Source organism: Zootoca vivipara, chromosome 12 (assembly GCF_965207765.1).
Source record: "Zootoca vivipara chromosome 12, rZooViv2.hap1.1, whole genome shotgun sequence".
Taxonomy (NCBI): Eukaryota; Metazoa; Chordata; class Lepidosauria; order Squamata; family Lacertidae; genus Zootoca; species Zootoca vivipara.
Window position 1 is genome coordinate 39,266,759 of NC_142595.1, and position 23,350 is coordinate 39,290,108.

The 23,350-nt window shown below is 44.3% G+C and overlaps 1 protein-coding gene across 1 annotated transcript in view; it reads left to right on the top strand.

The window, feature by feature from the left end:
* Positions 1–10: 10 nt before the first annotated feature.
* The window catches only part of LOC118095528 (uncharacterized), a 48,919-nt gene continuing 25,579 nt past the window's right edge, over positions 11–23,350 (top strand). Inside the window, exons 1-5 of the mRNA XM_088655437.1 lie at positions 11–2,042; positions 4,526–4,580; positions 6,463–6,730; positions 11,809–11,873; positions 12,018–12,241. Coding sequence (XP_088511563.1) covers positions 1,313–2,042; positions 4,526–4,580; positions 6,463–6,730; positions 11,809–11,873; positions 12,018–12,241 — 1,342 coding nt within the window. The 5' untranslated portion in view covers positions 11–1,312. The remainder of the gene's footprint in view (positions 2,043–4,525; positions 4,581–6,462; positions 6,731–11,808; positions 11,874–12,017; positions 12,242–23,350) is intronic.

The window sequence follows — 23,350 nt, forward strand, 5'->3', positions numbered from 1 at the left end:
TTGGGGGGGGGGAGGCAGCTAGGCCTCTAGGAGTTGGCTGCTATGCCTAGGAGTAGGACAATTCAAGAAAGCAGAATGATGTATATGCTATGGTAATAAATCAATAGAATCATAGAATTGTAGTCGGAAGGGACCACAAGGGTCATCTAGTCCAACCCCCTGCAATGCAGGAATTGTTTCCTAAGGTGGGGCTTGAACCCACGACATGGTTGAAATATTATGCTGATATGCAGCAATGACTGCGGCCGTGCCTCGCCTCACCCTCGCCCGCCCTGCCACCCCCTCTCGCCTGCCTGACCCTCCCGTCCTCTCCAGCCAAGCAGGGTAGCCGGCGATGCTGCCAGCCCCAGAAGCACAAGGTGGCAACTGCCGCTGCCGCCGCCATGATGTCGGGCCTGCAGGCCCTGTAGCCCCGCCCACGTTCCCACGTCGTGGACCCGCCCCTCCCGTGCCTTGGCCTGAACGACCATGGCTCCCCCCCCCCCCGTTTGGATCCTGGGACGGGGCTCTCGGAGCGGGTTTCCTGCTGCCCACCGGCCAGGCCTCTCTCCTCCAGAGCATCAGCCGCGGTGAGTTGGCACGGGGATTGGGCCCACCTGCCTCTCTGCCTTGGCACAGACTCAAGATCTTCTGAGCGAGGCTTTTGCTGGGCTGGGGCTGCCTGAGAATGAGCGCAATGGCGAAGAAGTGCATCTTTCCCACAGATCTGCCGCGTTCCCCCATTCTCTTAAATCCTCAGACCCAGAATCAGCAATCCATCGCTTTTCTCCTTCTGGACATCTTGCAAGAGTTGAAGGAGAGACAATGGGAGAAATTCAAGGAGGAACTGCTCAGATTCCTGGTCAAGGAGGGCGTCAGAAGAATCCCCGAGGAGTTGCTCAAGGAAGAAGAAGATGTTTTGGTGATGCACTGAAATAGAAGTCCCCAGAAGCTTATATGTAGTGAGAGGGTGGGGAGGGGTATATCTCAGAAGAGTGATTGCCTGGCTGATAGCTGTTGACCACTGTTAACGACTGCAAATGGTCTTGCATGAAAAAGCAAGGGGTGAGATGGCAGCGAAGCTCTGCAATGATCTGTAGGGGGCTAGTGCAGTACAGAGAACCTGCTTATCCTCTCTGGGCAAAGTCTTTCTTAGGGCAGCCCTCTGATCATCCCGAGTGTTCTTGTTTGTATTTTGCTGTTTCCATCCTGCCAGCCAGCCAGTCTTCTGGGAGCGCTCAGCGCCGGGAAGGCCCTTCACACGTTCTTGCCTTCTCAGGTCCGGCGGGAGGAAACTTCGGGAGTGTTGGCCAGCCACGAACTCCGCCCCGCCATGCGCCCGCGGAGCCGCTACCCCGAGGGCGTCGCCTGCTTCCTTTCTTCGTCCTTTCGGACGCGTCGCTGCCGCCTCTCTGGCTCTGCCGCGGGGCGAGACTTTCCTCTGGGCGGGGACGCCATGGCGACCCCCGAAGACCCCTCGGCTAAAGGACCCCTGGAGGAAGGCGAGAAGTTGAAGGCGAAAGAGGCCGACAAGTCCACCGGGGAGAAGGGGGGGAGGGGGAGGGAGGGAGGGGAGAAGGAGGGCGACCTCCTCCTCAATTTACAGGAACAACAGTTGTCCCGATGGCTCGATGATGTTGGGCGCCCGCGCCAGAGTAGCAGCAGCGACTGGTACAACGGCGGCGGCTTCCACTCCTACCCCTGGTACGACCCCCCGTGGGCTGAGCGGCAGAGTGTCGTACAGGTGAAGAGGATCTTTCTGCGGGAGAGTCACCCTTGGGAACATCTCCGTGTTGCGTACGTCTTTAGATGTGCCCTGCGGCGTATGATTCCGGTAGAGCGGAGGAGGTTCCGGCGCGAACTGCGCGAGATCCCGCTGAAGGAGGGCTTCGTCCGCATCCCCGAGGAGGCGCTGCAGGAGGAGGCAGACGCCTCTCGCCTCGAAGACCTGCTGCTCAGCTACTACGGCGGAATTTACGCCTTCGAGGTGGCGGCCGACGCGCTGAGGGCCGTGGGTCGCGAGTACGAGGCGGACAGGCTCCTTGACATCGCCAGGGAAGAAGGTAAGGCTTTGGTGGATCCTGACCTTCGCAGTCGTTCAGTCTGGCAGCAGATCTTTCCTTCCATGGTTGCGTCAACCCAGCGCTGAGCTGCAGCGGTGAAGTAGGGAAGGCATTTAGCGCCTATGCAATAATTGGGCATGTTGTTTCAACAATCTGATGGTCGTTGCTTTAAAAATTACAAATACCTTCAGCGCCCTTAGGACACACGAAACAGCGAAGAATCAGCCTTATGTGGTAGTCTATATTACATTGCTGGTCATACTTTAGAGTCCACCATATTATCTTAGATGAAAGTTATTCTCAGTTTCGGGGTTGCAACCGCTTATCTAGCCACGTGGTCTGTCACAAACGTATCAGAGCCAGACAGCAAATATATTATCTTCACACAACCACCCACTTCAAGCACCTTAAACAATAGTTCACAAATGTACTTAGCTCTCGGTTTAGAGCACATAGGGCAGTACACTACTACCGGTACATAGTGGTATAGGATAGGTCTTCTATTGCTTGGGTGCTTTTTTGCTGGAATTTTCCTATAAATACTCTGAGGGCAAAGTCTGAAAATACAGAGCCGTGAATGAATGCTTTCCTAAGTGAGCAGAATGGTAAATCGTATAGATAGTTCTCAAAACCATGTTTAATTAAATACAACTGTGTGGAGAAGTTGAACAATGATTTATGGATTGCCTGTATATCTTTTTGCATGTAAAAAGCCTTCGGATCTGTTTCAAGGAACAGTTTTAAAGAGGGAATTATATCAGAAGCTATCATTTGCTGTTCACAGTTTGTCTCCCAAGAAATCTCCTCCTGTAATTTTTGTTGTTCCATTAAACTTTTTTTATTATTCTGCAGTCTTCCATATTACATAGTTTAAAATGATACATAAATAAGACCATAAGAATTTTACACTGTACTGGCATAGTTCCTGCTTCTATACCATAGTTCCTGCTTCTGCTCAAATTTTAGCTATTGCAGTTGGGGGGGGGGGTAAACCGAGTAGTCTTCTTAGAAATTAATTTATCCCCAATACTTCAACTGTAGGAGCACCTAACCATTATATTGCTGCCTTTGCTTCTGGTAAAACTAAGAATTGCTTGTGCAGATCTTGATGTATTCAAGGCCGAGGCTGCCATATGGTGTGACCAAGTACTCCTATCAGAGAACAAATCTCCAAATAATTGAAATGCCCCACCTGTTCAATTATATGTCCGTTTAGGAACCATTTATGCTTCACAGGCTGTGCCTCAAATACTACAGCTTTTGTCTTGGAATAATTTATATTCAAACCTTCATTATGACAAACTACCCTAAAGTTCTTCAGTAATCGCCTCATACCCACTTGTGTTTGTGCTCTATGGGATAAAACTGTAACTGAATACTGAAAAAAAACTCTGGTCATTTTTTTAGTTCTAGTTATTACATCACTTACATAAATGTTAAAAAGCAGGGTTGCCCAATAAGCACCCTTGTCCTACTCTAGTGATGGGCAAACTTTGAGCTTGATGTGTCAAAATTCGCCAAAAAACCGAGCATAACTCGGGTGGTGTGTCATAAAAAAGACCCCATAATTTCACGATATTTATAGTTTAAATAACAAAAATGTATAATTGTAATACATAACTGTATTTAATAAACCAAAACTAATATTTTAACCAAACCAAAAAACCCTTATTTATCACAAAGTGCCCAGAGTTGCTTAGCTTTTTGGGGGGAGCTGCTGACCAAAGTTTTGGAGGTTTTTTTTGGGGGGGGGTGCAAAAGTTGTTCGCTTTTTGGGGGGTGCCCCAAAGCTGCTGCGCTTTTTTGGGGGGAAAGAGAACAGAAATAAATGACGAATAATACCTTTGCTGGAACTAACACGCAGCACTGACATAGTCTGCCAAAGCGCCAAAAAACCCAGCACAGAACTGGTTAAAAAACGAACGCTGTTACACCCAATCATAGTCTGCCAAAGCATCAGAAAAAACAGCACAGAAAGGGTTAAAGAACAATCTCTGGCTACCAGCAGCAACAACAACAACAAAAGGATCCAGGGTTTAACAGCGGAGACAAGCTGTAGGAGGAGCGGGAGAACAAATGGGGAAAAAACAACAATAGCGTGAATGGGTCGATGGGGCACGTGCCAGCAGTGCGGGTTCTGTGTGTCACGTCTGACACGCGTGTCATAGGTTTGCCATCACTGTCCTACTCCATTTGTTGTTGGAATTAGAGCTGTCAACTGTCAACTGACCATTCGCCCCTACTCTCTCTCTCATATACATTTCACAGTATGATATCCATTGGAATTCTCATAAGGGAACCCCCGCAAAGGGCTAGTGTCTCTGTCTCTGTCTCTCTCTCACACACACACACAAATGGTAAGAAAAAAGTACTTACCCAGCAAGAAATGCACTAGTGCCAATTAAATATAGCAAGATACTGCTTTTTGGAGGGAGGGGGGGAATAAAACAGCCAGTTTTGACCTCTCCCTTACCTGCCCACAGATTACAGTGCCATGCCCCCTTGTATACAGAGGAATGTAAGAAAGAAAAAAGTGTGGTAAGTCCCATCACAATTCTACTTGCACCTTACAGTGGAAGAGCAATGATTGAATGGTGTGAGAATGAGATCTTAGCTTGGGAGGGAGCTTCAACCAGGAACCAGGATGGGCAAATGTGTCACTGGAATCGACAGTGCTAAGGGATTTAGTGATAGAAGATCAAACCTATCCGTTCTTAGGGAAATCAGCCCTGAGTGCTCACTGGAAGGACAGATCCTGAAACACTCTCTCTCTCTCTCTCTCTCTCTCTCTCTCTCTCTCTCTCTCTCTCTCTCTCTCTCACACACACACACACACACGGAAAACACGGAAAACACAGGGAAAAGTCACTTCTCTCCTTTCTTTCCCTCCTGCCTTCTCAGCAGCCCCACCAGTGATAAGCAATGGCAGAAGCAGCATCAGTGGCCTTGCGCTGCTGTGGGTGGGGCAGTGCTGGGGCCAAGGGGGCTGAGCCAGACTGATGGACAAGACAACCTGAGAGCCACTGAAAGATGCAGCAGACAGTGTAATGGGAGGAGGGAGCTGAGGAGAAAGAGGAACCTGGCTTAGCAGCATCCTTCCTAGATCAGCTTCTGCTCCTCCCGTGGAGGAGGAAAAACAGAGGGGAAGTCTTATGCAGTTAAGAGGGGTCCTTAACCAGAGGTGGCAATTTTTTTCCACAATGCATGTTATGTACACACATACACACACACACACCCTTTTCAGATCCAACACCTAAATATATAAAAAGTCCAGGTCTATGGGTGGTAGGCTCTGGGAGATGGGCTGTCAAGCTAATGAGTTGCTTTGAAGCCTCTTGTTAACTTGGTAGATAAACAAGTGAAATTTTCTTTAAAAACAACAACAACTAATACACACAAAAATACCTCAAACACACACAAATACTCAGATTTTTCTCCCTAAATTCTTCCCTAGCTATCCAGTTGTAATAGATCCCCCTTCCCCCAGCTCAGCTAGAAAGTCTGCCCTATTCTCCTCCCAGTATATTTCTAAAATCCATTATTTACAGCTGCCCTGGGGCAGAAGGGTGCCCCACTTTGGCCTTTAAAAAAACCCTAAAATCCTGAGTTCCCAGTTTCAGTTCCCCGCCCCCTGATGAAGTGGCTGTTGCCTTCTGTTGGAGGAAAGGAGGCTGCCTTACCTGAAATAGGAGACAGAGCTGGACCTGACAGCCAAAACCAGCCAGCTTGATAATAATAATACCATAGCCCAGAGGGGAGAGGGGGAGGCACAGCTGCTGCATCTTCCTTTCTCAGGAAGATAGAAAAGTATGGACAACAGAGGCAGTTGACTTTTTGGAGTCCCTGCTGCAGATTCAGGCCACCAGCGCAGCTTCACCCCCACCAACCACCTGCCATACTTCTATTTTCAAAATAGAGACCTGCAAGGAAGGGCAGGTGTGCAGTTGAGGAGGCGGAAGTGCTGAGTTAGCAGGCGGTGGAGGAGGAGAGGCAGCAAGAGGGCCTGTGGCAGTGGCAGGCAGATCTGCCTCCCCTCTTAGGAGGGTCCAGGTATGCCTCCCCCCTCCCCACAGATTGCCACCCCCTCTTCATGGGCAGCCTGGCTCTATTTGAATGCAGACCATATAATAATGATGTCAGCAGGGGCCCTGCCTTGGATGCAACCTAGAGAGGAGTGCAAAATGTATCACGAGGACTGTGCATTCTTGGTCGTTAAAAAAGGATGACAAATTACATAATGTTTCTTTTCAGTGTGGAATAAATCAGGATGTTTTCCAGGTTGCAGATCTCAGCCTGCTCAGAGGATCAGTGAGGGCAGTAGACGAGGGGCAGAGAACTTCAGGCCCAGCTTGTATCCTAATCAGACTCTAATTCTCTCCCCACAACAATGCCTAAAATAAAATAAATGTTTTTGCCACAGGGCACTAGAAGGAGTCGCTGTGACTGGTGATGAGATGGTCTGCAAGGGAAGAAAAAAATTCCTTGAAATTATTGAAAAGGACCTAGAATTCTTTTTACGTGTATCATGCTATGGCTTTATTATCACACGGAAAGAATACTGGGACTTGCGGAAAGCAGAGGAAGACTCCAAGGAGAAAAGTAAAAAATTGCTGAATATGATCCAAGAAAGGGGGGAGGCAGCTTGTTGTTGGTTCCTGGAACAAGTAGAAAGGAAACATCCATATCAGGTAAAGAATTATATTTTACAGGCTTGGGTAAAAAATTGGTCCAGGCTTCTTCCTGCTCAGTGGTACAGTCAGAATCCCCCCTATTTGCGGAGGAAGGAAGAAAAACCAAGATAGGAAACCCAGCAGATTATGGGGAAAGTGTTGTGTGTAACCTGTGTCCCTGTGAGGTAAGTGGCTGAACACATGGTCCCAGACCATATATTCATTCCTAAATTAAAAGTATTATATAATTCAGCAATAGAGGGTGAGAGGATCCCTCCACCATGGGAACAATAAATAATTATCTTAGTTCCAAAACCAGGAAAAGATTTGAAGGACCCAGGATTGTATTGGCCAGTTTCCCTAATAAATAAAGATGCTAAAATTTTGACTGCAATAATGGCAAAAAGGATGAATAATTCTATGTATAAATATATAAATAAAAACCAATGTGGCTTTGTAGCAGGAAGACAGATGTATAGTTTAATAGGATGTGTGTGGAATAAAATAGATATAACAAGAAGAAATAAATTGAAAGCTGGTATAGGGGCATTGGATATTTTTAAGACATTTGACTGTGTAGAATGGCAAGTGTTAAAAATGATTATAGAAAGCTTAGGATTTGGAGAACGATATAAGGGATTAATAAATCAATTATATTTGAGGAACAAGGCATATGCCGTAGTGAATGATGATATAACAGAACAATAGCTCAGGGCAAGACAAGGATGCCCCCTTTCCCCAATTTTATTTGTATTGGTCATTGAAACTCTGGCCAATGTAATTAGAGAAGATGGAAATATAAAAGGAATAAGCAATAAAGGGAAAGGGAAAATAGGCTTATTTGCAGATGACACCTTGCTAACAATCAAAAATCCGTTGGAAAGTTAATAGAGGAACATTTGGGGGGGAATGGAGAAATAACAGGGTTGCAAATTAATTGGTTCAAATCAGAGATGATGGTATTTAATTATGATGATGAAAAATGATTTTTTGAATGAAATAAAAATAGACATAAAATTAACAATTGTAATAAAGTACATTTACATATTTGCTATTGCCTGGTAGAAGGAAATAAGGCTGCATCTAACCAGGTCCACCTTGTGCTAATAACTCATGGTGAGTGCTACTGCAATGCACACTTATCACACGGTTCTTCCATTTAGTCGGGAATCATCTTGCCTTGCTCTTATTTTACAGGCACTGCAGTTGACGTCAAATTTCAAAGCCTCCCATATGTTCCAGTGCTAAATGCTTTCCATCTAAAAAGATCATTGCAATTTGCACAATTGTAATGCTGTGATTCCAGTTTAGTGTGGAATCTTCTTGATCTGTTTTAAAGGGCCGCATTTGATGTAATCATCCATCTGTTGTTGTTGTTGTTTAGTCATTTAGTCGTGTCCGACTCTTCGTGACCCCATGGACCATAGCACGCCAGGCACTCCTGTCTTCCACTGCCTCCCACAGTTTGGTCAAACTCATGTTCGTAGCTTCGAGAACACTGTCCAACCATCTCGTCCTCTGTCGTCCCCTTCTCCTAGTGCCCTCCATCTTTCCCAACATCAAGGTCTTTTCCAAAGATTCTTCTCTTCTCATGAGGTGGCCAAAGTATTGGAGCCTCAGCTTCACGATCTGTCCTTCCAGGGAGCACTCAGGGCTGATTTCCTTAAGAATGGATAGGTTTGATCTTCTTGCAGTCCATGGGACTCTCAAGAGTCTCCTCCAGCACCATAATTCAAAAGCATCAATTCTTCGGCGATCAGCCTTCTTTATGGTCCAGCTCTCACTTCCATACATCACTACTGGGAAAACCATAGCTTTAACTATACGGACCTTTGTTGGCAAGGTGATGTCTCTGCTTTTTAAGATGCTGTCTAGGTTTGTCATTGCTTTTCTCCCAAGAAGCAGGCGTCTTTTAATTTCGTGACTGCTGTCACCATCTGCAGTGATCAAGGAGCCCAAGAAAGTAAAATCTCTCACTGCCTCCATTTCTTCCCCTTCTATTTCCCAGGAGGTGATGGGACCAGTGGCCATGATCTTGGTTTTTTTTGATGTTGAGCTTCAGACCATATTTTGCGCTCTCCTCTTTCACCCTCATTAAAAGGTTCTTTAATTCCTCCTCGCTTTTTGCCATCAAGGTTGTGTCATCTGCATATCTGAGGTTGTTGATATTTCTTCTGGCAATCTTAATTCCTGCTTGGGATTCATCTAGTCCAGCCTTTCGCATGATGAATTCTGCATATAAGTTAAATAAGCAGGGAGACAATATACAACCTTGTCGTACTCCTTTCCCAATTTTGAACCAATCAGTTGTTCCATATCCAGTTCTAACTGTAGCTTCTTGTCCCACATAGAGATTTCTCAGGAGACAGATGAGGTGATCAGGCACTCCCATTTCTTTAAGAACTTGCCATAGTTTGCTGTGGTCAACACAGTCAAAGGCTTTTGCATAGTCAATGAAGCAGAAGTAGACTTTTTTTGGAACTCTCTAGCTTTCTCCATAATCCAGCGCATGTTTGCTATTTGGTCTCTGGTTCCTCTGCCCCTTCGAAATCCATCTTGTACTTCTGGGAGTTCTTGGTCCACATACTGCCTAAGCCTGCCTTGTAGAATTTTAAGCATAACCTTGCTAGCGTGTGAAATGAGCGCAATTGTGCGGTAGTTGGAGCATTCTTTGGCACTGCCCTTCTTTGGGATTGGGATGTAGAGTGATCTTCTCCAATCCTCTGGCCATTGCTGAGTTTTCCAAACTTGCTGGCATATTGGGTGTAGCACCTTAACAGCATCATCTTTTAAAATTTTAAATAGTTCAGCTGGAATATCATCACTTCCACTGGCCTTGTTATTAGCAATGCTTTCTAAGGCCCATTTGACTTCACTCTCCAAGATGTCTGGCTCAAGGTCAGCAACCACACTACCTGAGGTGTATGAGACCTCCATATCTTTCTGGTATAATTCCTCTGTGTATTCTTGCCACCTCTTCTTGATGTCTTCTGCTTCTGTTAGGTCCTTACCACTTTTGTCCTTGATTATGGTAATCTTTGTATGAAATGTTCCTTTCATATCTCCAATTTTCTTGAACAGATCTCTGGTTTTCCCCATTCTATTGTTTTCCTCTATTTCTTTGCATTGCTCATTTAAGAAGACCCTCTTGTCTCTCCTTGCTGTTTTTTTGGAAATCTGCATTCAGTTTCCTGTATCTTTCCCTATCTCCCTTGCATTTTGCTTGCCTCCTCTCCTCCGCTATTTGTAAGGCCTCGTTGGACAGCCATTTTGCTTTCTTGCATTTCCTTTTCCTTGGGATGGTTGTCGTTGCTGCCTCCTGTATAATGTTACGAGCCTCCATCCATAGTTCTTCAGGCATTCTGTCCACCAAATCTAAATCCTTAAACCTGTTCCTCACTTCCACTGTGTATTCATAAGGGATTTGATTTAGATTGTATCTTACTGGCCCAGTGGTTTTTCCTACTTTCTTCAGTTTAAGCTGGAATTTTGCTATAAGAAGCTGATGATCTGAGTTACAGTCAGTTCCAGGTCTTGTTTTTGCTGACTGTATAGAGCTTCTCCATCTTTGGCTGCAGAGAATATAATCAATCTGATTTTGATGCTGCCCATTTGGTGATATCCATGTGTAGAGTCGTCTCTTGTGTTGTTGGAAAAGAGTGTTTGTGATGACCAGCTTGTTCTCTTGACAGAACTCTATTAGCCTTTGCCCTGCTTCATTTTGAACTCCAAGGCCAAACTTGCCAGTTGTTCCTTTTATCTCTTGATTCCCTACTTTAGCATTCCAATCCCCTGTAATGAGAATAACATCCTTCTTTGGTGTAATTTCTAGAAGGTGTTGTAAGTCTTCATAGAACTGGTCAATTTCACTTTCTTCAGCACCGGTAGTTGGTGCAAAACTTTGATTACTGTGATGTTAAAAGGTCTTCCTTGGATTCGTATCGAGATCATCCTGTCATTTTTGAGATTGCATCCCATTACAGCTTTTGCCACTCTTTTGTTGACTATGAGGGCCACTCCATTTCTTCTACGGGATTCTTGCCCACAGTAGTAGATATGATAGTCACCCGAACTGAATTCACCCATTCCCTTCCATTTTAGTTCACTGATGCCCAGGATGTCAATATTTATTCTTGCCATCTCTTTTTTCACCACACCCAGCTTACCATTATCCATGGTTCTTACATTCCAGGTTCCTATGCAATATTTTTCTTTACAGCATCGGACTTTCCTTTCGCTTCCAGGCATATCCGCAACTGAGCGACCTTTCGGCTTTGTCCCAGCCGCTTCATCAGCGCTGAATCTACTTGTACTTGTCCTCCGCTCTTCCTCAGTAGCATGTTGGACGCCTTCTGACCTGAGGGGCTCATCTTCCAGCGTCATAACTTTTATATGCCTGTTGTCTTTGTCCATAGAGTTTTCTTGGCAGGGATACTGGAGTGGCTTGCCAATTCCTTCTCCAGGTGGATCACGTTTGGTCAAAACATAACTTCTCTAAGTTATTTAAGCCCCTTCGCCACGACAAGGCAGTGATCCATGAAGGGGAGTGATCCATCCATCTGTTATCCACCCATATTTTTCAGTGCTTTAAACATTTTTTATTAACAAGCATTCAACTCATGTTAGGCATCTTCAGATGCCACTGTGTGGACACACGTCTCCAGAAAATAATTCTCTAAGTGCATCTTGACTCCTGGTTACATGCATGGATGCTTTCTAAATTCCAGGATAGTGCTTCCCTGTTATCCCTACTTATCTGGATGATAAATATTATTGAATACCTTTCAGTATAATGAGATCTTACAATGAGGAGGAAAAATGTTGTATTAAACATACATGTTTTAAATAATGCTATTATCAGCAGTTTACTAACACACTGTACTTCAGGAATCAGTCCAGGTTAGTCCACTATGGCCAAAATGAATACAGAGCACAGCAGGTGAAGAAGAAGCTGTAGCAGTGCGTAGCTGTGGCTTTGAGCTCAAGCACTGCTCCTTGGTGTGGTCACAGGAGTGTTAGAAACAGACAAGAATGCCTCATTTTCAGATGGGATCCACATTGTGGCATCCACATAAATGATGACCGTTTCATTATAGGGTCTTCCAGAAAAAATAAAACCAGAGGTGGTTTGGGACTCGGAAATGGGCAATGAAGCATACAGGTGAGTGATTCTATCAATGTTTCACCTCCTTAACTCAGAGTGTGAAGCATCTCCTGCAAAAATTTCAATTAGACCAGTGGAGGAAGTTATCCCAATTCATGTTCAACCTGATTCCCCTTTCATCTTTCCATTTGTGCCATTCAGAGTGTGTTCCCCTGAGGCTGGCTCCTTCCATTGCGGTAATACGGATCTCATATGTGACGTGAAAGAAGCTGTGAGCGTAACATATTACTTTGATTCATGGCCTAAGCACCTGGAAGAACAGACCACTGAGGAGTGGCAGGTCGCTGGCCCTCTGCTCAACATTAAAGTAGATGCAGTAGAAGCTGTGGCAGCCATTCATATCCCTCACTCCTTGTATCTTGAAGGTATGGCAGGGGGAAAGTTCCCAGCACTGTAACCATAATGGTAGGAGGAATCTTAAACAGGAATAACTTCCATTGACCTTTCCAGAATGCTATGGGGCCTGCGGTGTGGGTTCTAGGAATCCATAGTGCTGGTTTACCAGTCTTTTGTACAGTAATTTGTTTCAATTTTGCAAAATGATCCACCTGTGCTATTTTATTATTTTCTGTGATTTGTATTCTGTTGTAATCTGCCCTGTGAGCATATGGTCCCGTGAAACAATGTTATAAACCTCTTAAATTACAATGAGAACATAAATACCGGTACTTGCATGAAATAGGGAGGGGTTAAGTCATAGCTGCCAAGTTTTCGCTTTTCTCGCGAGGAAGCCTATTCAGCATAAGGGAAAATCCCTGTAAAAAAGGGATAACTTGGCAGCTATGGGTTAAGTGATGCTGATTTTTGTCACTTTCCCGCTGCTAACCTGCTTGTCTTTTCAGGTGAAGACAGTTCCCATGTCTACATTGCACATTGTGTTGAAGGGAAGATGAGGCTGGAGAAACCAGACCGAGTGGAACCTCATCATGCTGTGCTGGAAAACCCCAAGTTCTCTTCCCTCGGAGTCATTTTCAAAAAGTGGTTTAAGCAAAAGATCAACACTGTCGTACTGCTCTATCATAGGCTTCAGCTGGAAACGCCAACATTTCACCTGTACCTCCTTCCCAATGACTCTTCTATAGTAAAGGTAGCTTGGAATCTCCAACTTTGATTGGTATTGCAGATTACCTGGATCATTTGCTTGATTGTTCTAACTCCAACAGACTAGCTATGCAAAATTAAACATCAGGGTGCATGAACTGTACTTATCTTTGTTGGACTTGATCTGTTTTACCAAACGTCTAGCCAATGTCAACATGCTACTAGAGAGAAGATTAGCAGTTGCCCTCCACCGGATGACTTAGCTTGTTGTTTTAAAGTGAAGTTTGCAATATTGAAATACACCCTTTTCCTTTGTTAGGCAGCCTGCTTGTTAGAGACCAAGTGTCCTGTCTGATTGTCAAATAAACATTGTTGTCACTGACTTGTGAAAACAAAATTATAAGCACATTCTCTTGGAAGTCTTCACTGAAATAAGTAAGGCTTCCTTCAGAGTAAACATATTTATTGATGAGCAGATTGATTCAGCTTTGTTCATTAAGGAATCAGCTTGATAGTTATGAGCTGTCTATTAGAAGTCTTGAGGAAAACATTCTTTCTGATTTGCAGTGTTGGTACATGGAAGATAAAGCACACTATTATATTACCTTCTCAATATGAACTTTTTCATAAAATGTCTAGTTACTTTTCATTCAAATCTTGGAAGTTTCATGACTTCTGTGGTTTCCTGCATGGTCTCATCAAGAGAAGATGCAGGTGGATCCAAGATTGATGCTACCTCTCAGCTACTTCATAGTTCAGGCTACCTAGTCCAAAATTCCCTGGCTTGAGTTCCCCATGTGTAGTTTCTAGTGCCATAGTGGTTTAATTTTCTTTAAACTGCAGATATGGAATCTGTGTATCTGCCGATGCTCTTGGACTACAGCATCCATCATCCCTGACCCAAGCTGGTTGGGGTTGATTTGAGGCCAACAACATCTGGAGGGCATCAGGTTCCCCATTCCTGCCTTTGCTGGTGTTACGGTGCCAAGAAGGTTGTAGGGATCGAGTCTTCAAGAAGTTTGGCTTCCTCTTTGCATATCTGAAAAGTGAATTAATTTGCTTTTCCCAGGCAGTCAATCAGCATGAAGTAAATTCAAGGAGAATAGAGAAACCCCCTGGGACCCTGAAACCTCTGACGATTGGCTCTCAGGTCTCTTTGAAGGCTCCAAAGAATGTCACAGTCTATCCTAAGGTGAAACAAATATGATGAAAGGTTTTACTGGGGGAGAGTCAAACTGTGAAGCCTGAGAATGGGAGAAATTCTGCTAGGATCCCTCCTTCACCCTTTAATTTGACTCCCTTGAAAGGGGGGTTGGGCTAAGTCAGATTCACAGCTACAGAGGTTTCATTCTTTCCCAAAGGAACTGAAGTTTCAATACCTGGATGCAGAGAAACTGCAGCAGTACCTAGAACTGTCTGCTGAGCAAATGCAAGACAAGTTCAACTTCTACCTAATGAAGAAGGGCACAAATGAAATTGTTTGGGAGGCACATCTGAAACGAAGTGAGTTTTGTTCAAGGTTGAGGGCAGGATGGAAAATGACCTCTAGTCGCATACCCTCTTTGACTGCCTCTTTCTTATTCTATTTCAGGAGAGTTAATTTCAGGGGAGCTGGATTCTCATATTCTATACCCACCACAAGGTCAGCAGGTTTTAATTTCCCTTGTATTTGTATCCCACTTTCCTCCCAATAGCAGCACAGAGGGCAGATGAAACAGCAGCAGAACTGCTTTTGCTGACCTTGATCTCCTCACTCTAAGTTTTACAGTGTGAACTTATCAATTTTAAACTGCGTGTCAGTTCTTTTAAATATTAACTGTTACTTGCTTTTATTGTCATTTGTTATGAAGTGATACTGTAAGCATAATACATAAATCTGTAGGACAACGTCCCCTTAGGCTTGTCTTCTTCCAAGGACAAAGACCTCATGGGTAAAGTTTTCATGGCTTTTGGATAGTGAGTGAAATGGTCTCTCTCTCTCCATGTGGGAGAAAACTGGGTTCAGTAATTATAGCAACAATAATAGAAGCATAGAATTGTAGAGTTTGGAGTGATTCGAAGTCTCATCTAGTCCAACCCACTGCAATGTAGGAGCTATCAATTTCTGGGCTTTAAAGCAATAAAAGATAACGCTCAATATAATACTATGTGAAACAGTAAGGAATTAACTGTTGGACAATTGTTGTTTCATGATACCCCAAATTATGATGCTGCCCCACTCTCCCTAATAGTAGGGTAAGCCCCAGCCTTGGCTCCCTTGCAACTGCTCTCACTTACTGTATTTCAGTTTTATACTTCCTCAACAGTTATTGCTTTGCCCAAAGAATTCTGGGAATTGTAGGCAGATGGCCTACTAGGAATACTCTGTTAGCAATCCCTTCCCTCATGGAACTACAATTCCCAGGGCGTGGGGAAGGAGGGAATGAGTTGGGCAACCAGTCTTAAGCCTGCAATGTGAATGTGTAGCAAGATTTCCGTTGTTTCACTCTTTCCTAGCAGGGCTGCCACTTCAAAACTCTTCCAGCGTGCACTTCATCGAGCGGCACAGGGAGGCCCTAATCCAACGGACCACCCCAGTGGAACCAGTGCTGGATAGATTGTATGGCTGCATCCTCAGTGAGGAGCAATACCAAAAAATCATTGCCAAGGAAACTAACCCAGAGAAGATGCGAGAGCTCTACAGGCTTGTGCCAAGCTGGGACCGCCGGTGCAAGAATATGCTGTATGAGGCACTGAAGGCCAAAATCCCACACCTCGTGGAAGACCTGGAAGGGCGATGAGGCCTCAAGGGAAGACAGAAGGCAAGACCCTTTCAGGGCACCAGAAATCCACCTCCTTATTGCTAGGGGACTCCTGCAGACAAAGCCATACCATGTCTTCTCCCAAGCACTCACTATGCATACCTTCTAACATTCCTTTGATATAAAATCTGGACGTGATTGGAGGAGGCTGCTCTCTATCAAATTTGGCACATCCCATCCGTCAAGTATGAAGTCCCACCCCTTTGCTCCTTTAGGCAGTTGCCCAGATACTGTTCCCATCCCCACCTCTCTTTGAAGTTTTGCAATAGACTGAGAGGCACTCTCACATGGAGCTCTAGCTCCCCTGCTCGCTATTTCTCTCCCCCCTTGTCAGGGTCTTCAGCTTCGTTGAAGCAGATGTCTTTGGGAGTGGACACTGGTGGCTGGGGGTGTGCAATGCTCTGCCATCACCTCATTCTCCTCAGGGGCTCTGTTCACCTTCTGCATGGGCACTGTGTGTGGGATATATTACTCATGGGCAGTCAAGTCACAACATTTCCTAGAGTGACCATATGAGGGGACCAGGTCAACATAACACTTCCTGTTTTCGACCTAGGGCAGACTTCCTCTTGCATGTAACATCAGATGGGTATGACCTCACCTGACTTCAGGTAATATAAGGCCAGGGAGGAGCCTCCATCTTTCTCTTTGTGATTGTCTTTCAAAGAAGCAGCATCTTTAGCAGGGGTTCCCAAACTAAGGCCCAGGGGCCAGATGCGGCCCAATCACCTTCTCAATCCGGCCCGCGGATGGTCTGGGAATCAGCATGTTTTTACCTGAGTTAAAATGCATCTCTGGGTTATTTGTGGGGCCTGCCTGGTGTTTTTACATGAGTAGAATGTGTCCTTTTATTTAAAATGTATCTCTGGGTTATTTGTGGGGGGCATAGAAATTCGTCATTTATTTATTTTTAAATATAGTCCGGTCCCCCACATGGTCTGAGGGACAGTGGACTGGCCCCCTGCTGGAAAAAGTTTACTTCTTTAGTGAGGGATGTTCAGAGAGCACAAAAGATCTATGGCCCATATGGCATAGACTCCACATGTAAATACATTTATCTAAGCTAGTACTGCCTTTCTGAGATTGTGCTGTGACTCAGGATGAAAGCTGTGAGTAAACTCTTTTTCATACTTTTAAAGAGCACTGTGTTGTGTCTTTTCTTTTAAGAGGGCTAAAGGGGAATTATACCAGGAATATATATTGTTTCAGAAGTTCTAGCAATCTTGATTGCCACATTTCGCTGTGTTTAAATGGGAATGTGAAACTGCTAATTTGGAAACTTGTTAACACAAGTTAGGATAGGAAATATTAGACAATATCTCCTCATCCACACCCCTGAACATTCCCACACTGTGAGCACCCCCACCCCAACCACCCAGTCCACCTGGGATGGGACACAAAATGTGACCCACCCTGGGTGCCAGCAAACCATGCTACACCACTAGATGCTGCCTTTTCCTTTTAATGAGCAAGGAGTCAGGCTTTATTTCTGATCTTCAATGTGGGTTCTTCAGTCTTAAGACTGGAAAACAAAGTCCCCATTTGAGAAGCTTTAGGGCCATCTCTGGCCACACCACTCCCCCACCTTCCACTGCAATCTGAGATGTGGAGACTGGCAGCAGACCTCCCTCTCAGAGCAGAGCAAAGATGAGGACTGTCCATGACTGCCTGCTGTCCAGGCTGGAGAACTTGCCTGAGAGCGAACTCAGGAAGTTCAAGTTCAAACTCCACCAAGAACATCCCCTGAGGGTGTCTGAAGAAAGTGGCAGAGACTGTGTACCTCAGCCAGCTCATGCTGAATTACTGTACATAATAAAGATTCATTCCCTTTGACTGTCCCTATTCTACGAGGTTTCTGCTCCCCCCCCCAATTTTTTTATTTCTATTTACGACCAAGTGTGCTTCCCATCTCGGCTCAAAGGCTTCTTCCTTCCTCTACTGTGTGGTATTTGCAAAAGTCCTTTTTTGTTTTTGCTAGAAGGGTTGAGAATATTTCACAGAGAAAAACCAAACCCTTTACAATGGCTTTGAGATGGGTTGAGAGAGAATTAACTCCCCCTGGGTGTTCCTCCCCTTCACTGCTGATATGCAGGTTTGGTTAAAGAAACTCACTCAGCATCAAGAGCAAAGCTCTTCTTGCAAAGATGCCTAGGGATGGATTGCAATGGACCTCCACCATCTGAATTTATGTTCCACTGGGAAATGCTTGTACAGCAAACATCAGCTGGTTCTCTATACTGTGTTAGACCCCAGGGTATGAAGCCAGAAAGAGGCTGGATGGGTGCTGTTCTCAAGAGTTTCCTGAGTGGAGGAGGCTACAGTTCTTGTTTACAGCATCACTAGAGTTTCCCTTCTTAATTTCTACATTTATATTGAAAAACTAAACTAAGCTGCAAAAGACTGCAAAAGCTTCCATTACACGGAATCCCCAGGGGAAAGCTTCTCCTGAAGACCCTAAACAATTGTCAGTAAAAACAGCCTCAATGCCATAACTGCAAATAGAATTAAGGGCAGCAGCGAGGGAGGGAGGCTGGGGTGGCTGCAGAATGATGGGGCGGTTGCTGGCCTTGGTGCTGGAGACGATGTGGTCCGCCGTCGATTCCCTCCTGAAGGCGAAGGTCTTCGGCAGCACTGGTAAGATGCCCTTGAGGCAGCTGAGGATCTCGGCTGCCCCGCGCTTCTTCGGACCCCAGCAGCCTTGGGAGGGCTTCTTAATCCCCCGCAGCCTGCGCTGGATCCTGTGGTGTTTGTGGGAGGAGGATCTGCAGAGGTTCAAGCGCAAACTCCGCGACATCCCCATTCTGGAGGTATGTTACTGTTTATTTAAGACTTATTTACATTTGCCTTAATGAGGTTACTATATCTTTAAATAATAGTTACAGAGAGTTACTTAAGGCTAGCTGAAAAAGCTTAGTGCACATTACTCATAGTTCCTCCTTCTCAGTCATTCGCATCTTGATGCACTGTAGACTTCAGCTGGTTTGCTTTGAGCCGGTGTTTGATCTCTCTCATGAGAGCCACCAGAGCCCATGTGAGATTCTCCCAGAGCCCAGTAAGCAAGGTGAAGAGCTTAAAAACTCTTTCCTGGCACAGAAAGCACTTTTTTGCTTTCCGCATTGCTTACTGAGTTCTGGGAAACTCTTGCATGGGCTCAATGGGATCCCACCCAGGCCAAGCACATAAAGCTGCAATCTCGCCCATTTGACTGGGTTTCCCCAGTCACTCTGAGTGGCTTCCAGCATATAAAAAACATAATAAAACATGAGTCCTTCCCGGGTCCCTTTGCTGAGCTTCTTTTGTTTTGTGCCTGCTTTCCCCTGCCTCTGGGGTTATAATGCAGAGCGACGGTGGGGAGCATCAGAGACTGCCTGGTGTCTACTCTAGAGAACTTGGGTGAGGACGAAGTCAAGAAATTCAAGCTCAAGCTCCATGAGTTCCCTGTCAGTGAGGCCCACGACAACATTCCCCTGGGGCAGCTGAAGAAGGCAGATGTTATGGACCTGAGCCAACTCCTCCTGAGTTTCTACATGGAGGATTATGCTGTGCAGTGCAGGTGACGGCTGATGTCCTCAGAGCTATCAACTGCAGGGATGAGGCAAAGAGGTTCCTCAGCCTCACTGGGTGAGAAAGAAAGAGCCCCAGCTTGTGGAATTCACTGTGAGGTAGGGCAAATGGAGTGTCACCTGCCCCAGCCCCATGTCACCCTGTGAGTGGAGGGAGATTGATTCCGATAATTTCTTCATGGGGCCTGTGGGGGTGGAAAGCCTTATACCAGGGTGAGGTCAAAGGTAAAGGACTGGTAAGTTTAGTCAAAGGAGACTTTGGGGTGTGGCGCTCATCTCACTTTTCAGGCCGAGGGAGCCAGCATTTGTCCACACACAGCTTCCCAGGTCATGTGGCCAGCATGACTAAACCGCTACTGGCGCCTGGAGGACCATGACGGAAATCAGAGTGCACAGAAATGCCATTTGCCTTCCCACTGCCACAGTACCTATTTATCTACTTGATATAATAAAAATTATTATCTAATTTTTAAAAAGCATTTAAAAAGTAATTTGGCATTGTTCTAATGAAACTATTATTGGACTGTAACTGAAATAAACCCTGGGGCGCTCAGGGTAGGAGCTAAGGAATTTGGCAGGCCACTTCCTGGGTCTTGGTAGGCTAAATCTGTGGGATAAATCAGCCTCATATAACTGACATGCATTGTTGTTGTTGGCATCCATCTGTCCCAAGAGACAATGGAGTGCACCTCCGGGTGTCAAACCACTGTGTTAGCAGCACTGTAGTGACCTTCCCAGGGTACAAGCCTGGGCAGTGTGCATGGAGGTACTGGGCTGCCCAGATGACAACACACACACCCTCAGCCTCACTGATTATCTGGGCCCATAACCGATATCGGAACCCCAGGGGGTGGGGGCAACGCACAGCCCCCAAACTGAGAAATCTTTCCAGGCGTCTTCCTTCTGGACGCAGCACAGGATGATCGTAATTCTTCAGTCCTGGTGTGCAGCAGCAACACATATCCAAAGACATGTGCACACTCAAACAGCAGAGTAAAGCTGGAAGCTGAGGTTGTGAGGTGTGGCATCTAAGTTTATTAACTAATATATACAGGACAAAGAAATCATGGCGTCCCACTCACATCTTCGCCGAGAGAGAGAGAGAGAGAGAGAGAAAGTACAATATAACGGAAGAGATAGGACAAGCTTCCGTTTCCCTTTGCAAGATCCAGAGACAAGTGTAATTAGAGCATTGGAAGTGATTCAAGAGTTCGGACAGCTGGCAGGATTTAAATTAAATAAAATAAAGACTAAAGTTTTAGGTAAAAATCTATCACCAGAGGAAATCAATAGAATACAGGATATCACTGGGTTGACATTTGTGAAGAAGGTGAATTACCTGGGGGTGAATATGACTGCAAAAAATATTAATTATGAGAAATTATGGAAAGATATAAAATATAATTTAGAAGGATGGTCAAACTTGAAGTTGTCCATTATGGGCCGTATTTCTGTTATAAAAATGAATGTATTGCCAAAGATGTTATTTCTATTTCAAGCATTACCTATTGTTGATAATGTTGGTTGTTTTAAAGAATGGCAAAAGGTATTATCAAAATTTATCTGACAAGGGAAAAAACCAAGAATCAAGTATAAACTTTTAACCGATGTTAAAGAAAGAGGAGGTTTTTCCCTGCCAGTTTTGAAGCTATATTTTGAAGAAGCAGCCTTTTGCTGGCTAAGAGAATGGTTTTTGTTAGATAATGATGATATACTTGATCTGGAAGGACATGATAATGCGTTTGGATGGCATGCATATTTATGGTATGATAAAGTTAAGGTCCATAAAGGTTTTAAAAGTCATGTTATTAGAAAATCCTTGTATAATGTATGGAACAGGTATAAAGATTTGTTAGAACCAAAAACACCCAGGTGGTTATCACCAGCAGAAGCTAAGACACAAAAAAGATTGAATATGTCAACAAAGTGGCTGAAATATAATGATAATCTGGTTGAGGAAGGTGATCAGATGAAGTTAAAATCATATGAGGAGTTGAAGAGCAAGGTAAATGATTGTTTACAATATCATCAAATTAATGAAATGTATAAAATGGATTAAAAAGTTGGCTTTCAAATGAAAAAGTCCAAATTGGAAACGGAATTGTTAGAATCAAAAAGTAAGAATTTGTCAAAAATGTATAATTTATTGTTGGAATGGCATACGAAAGATGAGCAAACAAAATGTGTAATGATTAAATGGGCAAATGATGTGGGACATAACATCATGGTGGAGGATTGGGAAAGGTTATGGAAGTATAATATGAAATTTACCGTGTGTACCAGTGACTCTGGTAAAGTTAGCTAAGATTTATCATAAACAAGATAATAAATGTTGGAAATGTAAAAATCAAGAAGGAACTTTCTTCCACATGTGGTGGATGTGCCCCCAAGTGAGAGACTTCTGGGAAAAGATTTATAATGAATTGAAAAAAGTGTTGAAAAACACATTTGTCAAGAAACCAGAAGCCTTCTTACTTGGTATAACGAGAGATGAAATACCTAGGAAGGATGTTTCTTTCTTTTTTTGTATGCCACAACAGCTGCAAGAATTCTACTTGCAAAGAATTGGAAGAATGAAGAATTACCAACAGTGGATGAATGGCAGAAGAAGCTGATAGAATTTATGGAACTGTCTGAGTTGACCGGGAGACTCCGGGATCGGAGTGAAGCAGCAGTGGAAGATGATTGGAAGAAATTCAAAATTATTTAAAGAATAAGCGTATAATAGATTAGAATCAGTGGAAGTGAGGGAGATACAAAGAGGCTGTAGATAATACAATGGTGTGAAATAAGTATTGTTAGAAGATAATTATAATTTAATTTAGAGGTAAGATATAGATAGAGTGTAAAAGGATAAGATATAAAAGAGAGAGAAATAAGGTAATATTAAAGTAATTCGAGTTTATATAAGATTTAGAGTTTACTAAGGATGATATGTAAAGAAACGCAGAAGGAGGTGGAATGAGTAAGTCAATAGATTAGAAATAAGGGTTAGAATTTTTGTTTTTGTATTTTTGTATTTTTTGTATCTTGTATTTTTTGTGTTTTGTATTATTTTTTTGTATTTTGTATTTTTGTATGTTTTTGGTTGTTTGTTTAAAAAAAAACTTTAATAAATACTTTTTTTTAAAAAAAAAAGCTTCCGTTTCCCACACTTTACAAGCATGGAATGTAAAGACAGACATGTGATGTAACAATCACACATCTAGCAATGGAAGAGAATGAAAATGCTGACAGTGCAAAGGAAAGCAGAGCAATGCGTTTGGCACCAGCTTGGCTACAGGAGTTGCCGGAAGGAGGCATACAAGGTGCCATCCAGCCATTTTAGGGACTCCTGAATTTGTGTAGTGTTTACTCCTTAGCCTTTTCTTCTCCTGGATATATCTTGCAAGGCAGTGGAGTTTAGGATCAGAGTTTTCCCTTTCCTATATGAGCTACCTTCCCAGGTTTACAAGCCAAATCTATCCCTCACTTCCCTTCCTAGCATGTGCAAAAACTGCCTTCTTGACCATTGGACCCACTATCATCCGCTCAAGCTGTCAGAACCTGTCTTCACATGCAGGGGAAGTACCTAACTCACTGAGGGTTTGAGACCCATTGGCTACCCTCATCTGGTTTAGCCAGCCAGTCAAAGCTGTTTCCCCTTCATGGATCAATGCCTTGTCGTGGCGAAGGGGCTTGAATAACTCAGAGAAGCTATGAGCTATGCCATGCAGGGCCACCCAAGATGGACAGGTCATAGTGGAGAGTTTTGACTAAACGTGATCCACCTGGAGAAGGAACTGGCAAGCCACTCCAGTATCCCTGCCAAGAAAACTCCATGGACAAAGACAACAGGCATATAAAAGTTATGACGCTGGAAGATGAGCCCCTCAGGTCGGAAGGCGTCCAACATGCTACTGAGGAAGAGCGGAGGACAAGTACAAGTAGATTCAGAGCTGATGAAGCGGCTGGGCCAAAGCCGAAAGGACGCTCAGTTGCGGATATGCCTGGAAGCGAAAGGAAAGTTCGATGCTGTAAAGAAAAATATTGCATAGGAACCTGGAATGTAAGAACCATGAGTGGAGGT